The sequence below is a fragment of the Merops nubicus genome, unplaced genomic scaffold, assembly GCF_000691845.1.
Source record: "Merops nubicus isolate BGI_N331 unplaced genomic scaffold, ASM69184v1 scaffold10941, whole genome shotgun sequence".
Lineage (NCBI taxonomy): Eukaryota > Metazoa > Chordata > Aves > Coraciiformes > Meropidae > Merops > Merops nubicus.
The window spans coordinates 115-9,792 of record NW_008586348.1 but is presented as its reverse complement, the minus strand read 5'-3'; the positions used below and the strand labels follow the sequence as shown (position 1 = coordinate 9,792).

Genomic DNA, 9,678 nt, shown 5'->3' with positions numbered 1-9,678 from the left:
ACCATCTATTTTTAATATTTACCTTTAGCATAAGCCTATACTAAAAAAAAAAATAAATTAAAAATCCAAGAGTTCAACAAGTCATCAAATTAAGTTTTCTTATAAATGGAAACAAAGAAACAACAGTGCCTATACTCCAGAATACACTGAACTTTAGAACAAATCAATCTTCTCATTGTACAATCTTCCAGGTTTCCACTGAAATTCTTATAGTTCCTACTTCATGTTATCACCTCTTCACTCTTCCCCTGACAATATCTGCCCTTCCTGACCTTGGAATTCCACCTCTCTGGATTTACTGCAGATTTCTGATGGCCACAACTCCTTCTGCAAACCTGCTCTTGTCATGTTGCATTTTACTGATGTAACCACCCTGGATCTAGTCCAGCACAGAGCACTCTAATTACAGAGCCTTAAAAGAATGTTGATTTAGGATTATATTTTCCTATCTGTGTGTAACTCCCAGTAACACTGGCTGAAGATACAAGCATGACTTGGAAGAACATTTCTTTTTAAATTACTAGTCCAAATTACTGTAAAGTAACATCACTCATTATTGAGATCTACTAACTCAATTTAAACTTAAATATTCTTCTTAAGCCATTCTTTTCATATTATCAACAGATAATTACACCCTTTAGATCTTCAGGGATGCAAGAGGAAACTTAGGACTGAAAATGGAGAAAGTCAGCTTATCACAGGGATTTAAAAAACTATTTCAAGGTACTGTTCCTGAAGTTATATACCAAGTACAGTTTCATCACAAAGGGGAAGACAGCTTCTGAGATATAATAAATAGAATAAATGTTCTCAAACACAAGTGAAATTCACTTTGCAGTATGTTAATAAAAGTTTAGTACAGATATAAAATAACCCACACTGTACAAGCTCAGATTTTCAGTTTACACTTCTAGATCATATTATTTCTATTCTTTCAAACTTTGAAAAACTTTTAATCCAACACCTTAAATTAACTTTTTCTCACAGTCAGCCAAGAATCATAGTGTAATGTAAAAATTGCTTTCATGTGACTACCAGCTCAGTCTGAGAATTATCCCCTTATTAACAATATAGAGAGAGCTATTCAGCAGCTGATAATGAAGTCACTTAGTTCCCTTGCTCCTCAAACTGGCAGCTTATAGCTGAAGGAAAACCCCAGGACAGAAATATCTAAGTCAGGAGGGCTTGGTTAAGGGCCTTGTTCCACTCCCTCCCTTCAGCTTCCATTACAAGAAGCCCCTCTTGCCCTTTCCACGAGCTCTGATCAGGAAAACACTCCATGCTGGCCTCAGCACGTTGAGGAGGCCCAAGAGACACCTCCCTAACACACCTTAACAGTTTGGTAGCTGAAGAACAAGGAAGTTACTCAGAAATATTTCTGCAAGCAGGTTCAGTTCTTTTAATGACTGGCTATCAGCCACTCCTTTGAGGTTTTCACATGATCTACACGGCTCCATGTGCATGCTCCAGTTTGTTCCTTACAGGAAATCACAGCTCTCTGTCCATGAGATATGGAAATAGATGTCCCATCCAAAGACAGCAGAATGTTGTACATCCACTCACCCATAAACTTATGCTTTTTTTTTTTTCTCCTTATAAAAATTCTGCTTTCAGCACTATCTATCTAAACAGAAACGACTCGCTCAACTTCCAGCCCCCAGCCCCAAGAACTGGGGATTAATTTGCAAAATACATCTATGATTAGAGAAGTTAATCTCACTAAAAACAGAACTGCCAAGGAAAGAACATACTGAGAAGGGATGCAACAATGAGCTGCCACAGAGAAAAGCAAAAGACTGCAGGGAAGAAAGCATAGCTTACAGGAGTAAAACAAAAATTTAAGAGCACTCCTTAATACATTAAGAAACAAGCTGACCACATAAATCAGCAGCAAGATGAATTTAAGGAGCTCCATAAAATCACCATATAAATGATAAAGTTCCCTTCACAGTGTCACAGACAATAGAGAAATCAATTAGAGGATGACTTATCAGCTGCAATCAGGTGGCAAAAAAATTTAAAAAAACCCCAAAACTTTACAATTTCTTTAAAACACCAACAGAATGAAACTTTTATAAACATAGAACATGTATCAAAAGTTTTCCATTAGATGAAAGCAAGCTTTCAAAGCCTTCACCTCCCAAAAAGAAAGTGATATAAAACTGTATTATGGGTGAGAATAATTTAAACTAGTTAAAACAAATACAGTTACACTTCAGCACCACGTATTTTTGATCGTCTAAAATTTGATATATAAAGTGCACATCATTTGATTAGATGGTTAATATTAACCAGGGTATTCTCACAGAAGTTTATTGCAACACTAACAGTACTTTTCTTGAAATTAAGTAATTTTTCTAAGCTCTGAAGTACCACGGTAACATGAATATGCACAAATAAATTTAAAATATCCTTTAGTAGTTGATCACACGCTCCTGTTGGAAGGGAACACAACAAAAATACCTTCTGGAGTCAAAAGACTGAGGTGACAATCTTTCAGGCTTGATTCTTTGACCATCCTCATCCAACTCCAAGGAAATACGATTGGATACCCTCACGCCTCTCTGAGCTGGGGACTGCCTTTTAACTGCCATTTCTGAAAGAACATTGCTGAAATCAAAAATATCCATGTAAAAACTCAACACATCAACAAAGCAAGGAAGTTTGTTATCAGTATTAACTAGAAACTCTACCCTCAATTGGGTTCATAAGCCTCTGTGAGACAGAATTACAAGTTCCTCACAAAATACACCTATTTTTAAGTCAAACATCCAAGTTTTACTTTTTAAACCAGCTCAGTTGTCACATTCTATATAGATTAAATGAAAAATGCTACTTTAGCCTACTGAATCTACAACGAATGCTTTTCTAACAGAAAGAAAAATGTCATATATCTGGATACCAATATTCACAGAGCATGCTAGGTATGTTTTGCTTAAGGAAATGAGGAATTTCTCTGCATACAACGAATATGCTGAAACAGCGAGGTAAAAATCGCCAGGTTTTGGATGGGAACCAACAGTGCCCAGGGACAGAGCTGTGCTGCTGCAGAGCCAGAGGGAGCTTGCCTTCACACACATCAGCTGACACGGGTCAATCATGTCACCCGAATAAGTAGGTCACCTTTCTTGATCCACTGCAATCTGTTGCATTGCATAATCATATTACAGCATTAACAGGCCACATCTTCCTTCGTAATTCTGTAGTCAAAAATCATATGTGAAGAGCAAATGCTCTGATCTCTTCCAGTGCTGTCTGCAGCTCATTCTGAGCACAAAGGGCAAAACACAAAAACCTTTCTGCCCCTGCCCATTAGTCCCCTGAACTGGTAACTCTGTTGGTTGGTAAAGACCAAGCTGGTAATTCCTCCTCACAGCGGTTCTCTCCACCCAACCGTTTCCCGTAACAGGCAGTCGTCCAAAATCACAGCACTCAACTTTTAGGACATAAATATGGTCTCAAAAAATAAAACCAGGCCAAGTTGAAAATACTGCACGTCCGTTTTATGAGAATCTGAATGAAATTCAAACTATGTTTTTGGCAGCTTAAGTCCAAAGAGATTTTACTGACGAGGAAAAAACAAAATTACTTTTGGAAAATGTTAAAAGCTAATTGCCACAGCAACACAGTAGGATCTCTCTTTGGTCTTAGATGTGGTTTCCAATGGTAGAGCAAGAACAACATAGCTCTCCAAGTACCTACTCTGAAAGGCAGGCATATGAGAACAAGTTTTAAATAACTTCATTTAAATCTTAAAAGAAAAAAAACACCTCAGATTCGTTGCATCTCTGACCCTAGAAATCCCTCCACTGCTGGCATCAGTGAGCTGGTGCTGGGCCAGATGCCTGGGTCAAGGGGACGTGACTCCCAAGGTCAGTGACACAGGGCCCTGCCCAACTGCCTGACTCAGCTGCCAGCATGTTCCCATGCTTCAGGGGGGCCAAGCTTGCTCCGAGCAGCTCTCCTCACAGCTGACTTGGATTTCTCTGCACAGCAGGTCTGGGCAGACGAGGCTCCCCAGCTATCGGAACACACAGCCCAAGGCACCATGTTTCTCACTGGGAAGTCCTAACGTCACCCCATCCTTGGGATATCAACGTTTCTGGCAGCCACATTCAGCACTCCATCAGTAAAAGTGCTGTTGTATTAGCTAAAAATAAAACTACAAAGATGTTTTCAATGATTTTTGTAACAAAAAGCATCAGGTTAAAGTCACACTCCAACTCCAGTGTACCTGTGGTGGTGAGGTGCTACACAATGCCTTGTGTCCCAACGTGAGGACAAAAACCTAGAGGCCTAGATACTTCTGCCTTACAGATGGGAAGAGGTAGAGCTTCTGTAACAGCCACAGGCTCTCTCTCCTTCCTTATTACCAATCAATAATTACAATACTAAAAACAAAGACTCAAGGACCTTTGGATATACTTTAGCCTACGCTTCAAATCACTTTTCTCCTTCTTCACCCAAAACAGGAGCTGAAATTTCAACTCGTAGTGCTGCAGATTTTATTTTGGTACAGTGCTGTTGTCATTTCCACTGAGTGAAACTTCATCCCACACTGAGAAAAATAAATTCCTGTATCATTAATATTTTCCCTTCCTAGTGAACACGCTGTCCTATCACTGTCTACAAAACAAGCAGTGAGACGACTGCACACAACAGTGACCTCTGGAGGCCAATGCCACAATCCTGGGGAAAAAAAAACAGCAGGAACCAAAAGTTCCAGACAATATGCAATTTATTTAATACCCTTGTAAATCTCAATAGCAGCATCCCAATTTTTTTTGCACTTGAGTATTCTACGGCTCTACTTCTCCTGAAGGGATCTCATTTTTAGATAGTTTTAAATAACAAAGGAATATATATTAGCTCTTAAAATGTATCAGTATGTTGAATGCAAAAACCTTTCTGGAAAAAAAAAAGTTAAATTGCCTGAATTCTCTTTCTATCAAACAAAAATCAACACAAAATAGTTATGTATGAATAAAAGCAATCGCTTTCTAATATATTGAAAGCATTTTAGTGCCTTCTGCTGGACTTTTACAAAGCAGCAGTTTGAACAGAAAACCAAAAGTACCAAATTCATCTCAGAGTCTTAGCTGTGAAAGCCAACCATGACATTCCTCATCAACCAAAAAGGCTGGCTCTGGTTGAGGAAAATGCATTTTCCTAACCATAGTGATTCATCTACAAGCATGTTATAAAATATTGAGGAAAAAACCCTTTTTACTTAGCCTACAACCTCCTTAGACACCTTCTTCATTCCACAGCAGCCACAGCTGGGGAAGGGCTTCAGGGGAAGTGCAGTGGGTGGGTGGTGAGGACAATGACCTTTAAAAAGTCACTTTTTAAAGTATACTTTAAAGAACAGATGCAGTGGCATATGAGGTTAGCCACTACTCAGCCAGTATCACTAAGGTCCTCCAACATCTTAGCAGGTACTGAAGTGGACTCTAATTACCTTTAAGTTAGCCACCCACAGCCAAAGCCATCACTAAGAGGTTTGTGTACTCTGCTCTTCTGAAAACCCCAGTGATAGGGATGGAATAACCTCACTGCTAATTAATGGTTTAATGAACACATGATTAATATAAAATAGTAATTATTCATCTGGTATAAGGAAGTATGCTTTAAGTTTTGGTAATACTGCAGACAAAAACCAACCACACACAAAAAAAAAAGCAGAAACACACCAGTTTTGCATAAGACAGGCAGACCTCTAACACTTAAAGTTACTCATTTTGGCTCCAAGAGCTTAGGGAGAGAGAAGCTTCTGTCAAGTTCTTGAGAGCTCCTGTAGTCAGGCTGAGAGGACATTTTCAAAACAGAGCCTTTAGAGACACTTGCATGTACCACCTAAAACCCTAATTCCTCTTCAAATAGCACAGACTTCAGACATTCAGACAGAATTTCACTCTGCTCTCCACGAGCACCATTAGTGCTCCTGGTAGAAAGAATTGTGAATACAGGCTAAAAGGGAAACTTTCACAGCTTCTCCCTTTTCCCTTCCCAGCCTCTGAAGAAGATTAATTTTGTTTAGCAAAGTTATTCACTGAGAATTATGCTTCCCAATCTATTTGCAACCATTTAACTGAATCTGTCACGTTCTTCCTTAGTTTTCACTTGCACAAAGGGCAGCAAACATCAGCCACAAAAAGTTTGTTGGCTACTCTGTTTGCAGCTCACCTATAAATATACAAAGCAGATCCTTTACTGATCCCTAGAGCAACCTCCAAATATGATAATGGGTTGAACTTAAATCCTGGTTTGGGATAAACTCCTTTTCACAGAATAAATTAAGATGATAACCAGCTTGCAGTTCATCCTGCAAACAGCCATAAATAAAGGTTTCACATTCCTCTTTTGCTGAGAATTCAATCTTCTGTTTAGTTCAGCTTTTCACTTGGATTTAATGTCTTATTTTCTGAGTAGCTATCTGAAAACTAGCTGGAAAAAAAAAAAAACACAAGTAGAATGAAAAAAATCTTCCTTCAGCCATCACCCAAGAAGAGCAGTGTGCACAACTGGTTCAGTTTCCAAGCAAATGTTTCTCATCTGTTTGAAAGCCACACTGGGAACGGAGTTAAGCCAAGGGATGAGTTTCTTGGGTTGACTGGAAAGTTTTGAAAGGAAGGGTGGGGCTATAAATAGAGCTGCTCCAGTTCAGTTCAGCAGAGCTGTCAGGAAAATTCACCAGCCCAGACAGAACGTCTGAAACGTCTACAAACCCATCCATTGTGTGAGGATTTTGGAAACTTGGGAGAAAAAAAAAAAAAATATTAAAAAAAAAACGTTATTTTGCTGGCCTGTCCAAAAAGCAATGATCCTGGGCACAAAAAATTCCACTCCTGCAAAACCATTTCAGAATGAGGATGGCAAAATTCAGGGAGTTGGGTATAAGCAATGATGTTCCCACTACTCATGAATTCCAAGGATAACCTGCCTAAAGGTATCTTTGAGGGTTATCTTTCCAACACAGAAGCCAGCCACCTTCAAGATGACACTGTAAAATCAGAATTTCACACATTATTGAGAATAACATTCAATAAACAGACCGTATGTTAATAGTTCCTCCCTTTCTCTGTCTATCTGTGGTTTCTTCGTGTCGTCTTAGCTGTGCAAGCAGTTCTGATTCTGTCTGCTGCTTGTTGAGTGGTAGGGAAGATGCAACCGCTGCAGCAGCCTCCACCAGTTCTGGATTTAAAGGCTTCCCTCTGTAAGAGACACAACAGATACAGAAATACAACAAAATAAAAGCCTTGGTATATTTAATTATCGCTTCTGTACTGTCATTTTATGTCTTAATCACTCAGAAGTTACAGTTGCACATTATCCCAAAGGGGGGTGGCTGGGAGACAGCCAGGTTTGGCCTGTGGTGCACACTCATCATCAGCTGACAAAGGGCACTGACAAGCTCTTACTCTCAAACATGAAAAAACAAACTGCCTTTCAAGAGTCTCAGTGCAGAAAAAGGCAGCATATGGTAGAAAGCATACAACAGATTATGGCCAGATTCTGCCCTGTAATGCACTGCAGTCTACCTCTGTACATCACATTCCCTTACAACATTCTTTTCCATACTTGGAACTGGTCTTTCAAACTTTTTGTCCCAGATAAATGAAATCAAAAAAACAATTTTAAAAAAGGAGAAAACAGGCTAAGAAAAGTTTGTTATACTTTACCTCTGGATGTCTTTTGTAGTTCTCTGAGGCACAGCACCTTCACTGCCCATGCCTTCCTTTTCCATCTCATGTGCTTTTAACTGTTGGAGTTTCTTCCTGTAGCTCACTTCTACTTTCATATCACCAATAATGTTTAACAGCTTCTGCCTTGGTGTTTCTGCTGTACCCTCCTGGCTCTTTGATGCAACTTCAGTGGCTCTGTCTTTGGAAGTGGCAGATTCATCTTTTTCAGCAGAAATCACCCTGCTTGTACTGAAGAGTTTCTGTATTTTGCTGCACATAAAGTTTAAAAAAATAAAATAAATCAGAAGTTACAAGTAGGGTCCAAGGCTGAATTTTGTAAGCCTAAAAAAACAAAGAAAACACCCAGCCATGCATTAGTTACAACTGTCTCTGCCTAATTACGTGCAAACTGAGCATGTTAAGTACATGACAAACATTACCACCTGATTTTTGAGAAGGCACTGTTTAAAACTCTTGGTTATTCATGGCTTCCTCATCACAAAAATCAAGTAAACAACTTTATTTCCTCCACAAATACACTTTGCTTAATCTAGGAACTTAAAACTTTTAAAGTATCTAGGCATTAGGTAACAGACTGAGAATTTATATCTACTGGTACTTGATATTTAAATTCATTTGCAGTATGGAAAATTCACTGAAACTTTTAAAATGAGGCAACAAAGACATCAGTCCTAGGCACCTGAGGAAGAAAAGACTGTATAGGCATATTCAGCTTCACACTGTGGCACTACAGAAGCCAAAACTGGCACAGTGCAGGTGAGGATGCAAAGCCAGAGACAGCAGGAACCTGAGCAGGATACTGCTGCAACACTGACACGACTGCATTCTCTGGGAAAAACATCATACAACTCAAACAACTTTTCTCTTTAACATTCTAAAATTAAATGCTTAAAACTTATAATTCAAAACTACTCTTTTTTTAAAAAAAAAAAAAAAATGTTCAAGTTACTAAAATTGTAACTTGAACTAAAATCAAGTTACAAAAAAAACCTTCCAATTCAATATTTATTTTGATTCAAAATAAAGCACTTCAACAAATCTGAAGGAATTTTGACAGATCTTCCCCCTCACACACACCTCTCTGGCTAAAAAAGAGAAACCTGCTAGAATCAGCAGGCACCATGTCACTATTTCAGTCAGCCTGCACTTAACCAATTGTCAGCATTAAACCCAAATTTCAACGTTGAAAAGCAACAGGAAAGTTTAAGGAAAGCTTCACAACCACATGATTGAGAAGATGGTAGGAGTCCTGATGTTTTCCATGGAATTATTCTCCACAGACCTTTTTCAAAGGCATTTTTCATTCACTCAGGCTGCCTGCTCTTCAGAACTATTTATCCATTCAGAGATCTTTACTTACAGCATCAGAAAAACACAGCACTGAAAGCTTTAGACATTTAAAGCCAGCAGCACACTGCAGTTTGCTTTACTGTATTCCACCTACTGTCAGGTTTGTCTTCTGCTTGTAAGACTAGCCCTAAAAAGCTACCAAAGAAACCCAACTGCTTTATGCAGGAGGCTATCACAGTATCAGAGCTTGTCCAAAAACACCAAGGAGCTTTGAAATAAATTATAATTTAAAAAAGCAGCCAAACCTGCACAACTGACTTTTCATTACAAGCGGCTAAAATCTTTCAATAAAAAAAGAACTTCCAAATACACTTTTAGCCAGTCCTTTGGGCACGTACCTCTGCCAACAGGCAGCACCACTCTGCTGGTACACACGGTGTAAAATTATGCTCAGGTGAGAAGAACAGGGAGGAAAACAACGGAAGGACGACAGAATAGTTTAGGTTGGAAAAGACCTTTAAAATTAAGTCCAACCATTAACCTATCTCTACCAAGTCCACTGCTAAAGCGCGTCCTCAAGCACCACATCTACATGGCTTTTAAACACCTCCGGGGATGCTGTTTCAATCACTTCCCTGGGCAGCCTGTTCCAGTAATTTACAGAAATTTTTCCCAATATCCA

At 39.0% G+C, this 9,678-nt stretch overlaps 1 protein-coding gene across 1 annotated transcript in view; it reads right to left on the bottom strand.

The window, feature by feature from the left end:
- The window catches only part of MRPS31 (mitochondrial ribosomal protein S31), an 18,119-nt gene extending 10,261 nt beyond the window's left edge, over positions 1-7,858 (bottom strand). Inside the window, exons 1-3 of the mRNA XM_008948626.1 lie at positions 7,683-7,858; positions 7,056-7,214; positions 2,464-2,610 (exon numbers count right to left, since the gene is read on the bottom strand). Coding sequence (XP_008946874.1) covers positions 2,464-2,610; positions 7,056-7,214; positions 7,683-7,801 — 425 coding nt within the window. The 5' untranslated portion in view covers positions 7,802-7,858. The remainder of the gene's footprint in view (positions 1-2,463; positions 2,611-7,055; positions 7,215-7,682) is intronic.
- Between the last annotated feature and the right edge of the window lie 1,820 nt (positions 7,859-9,678).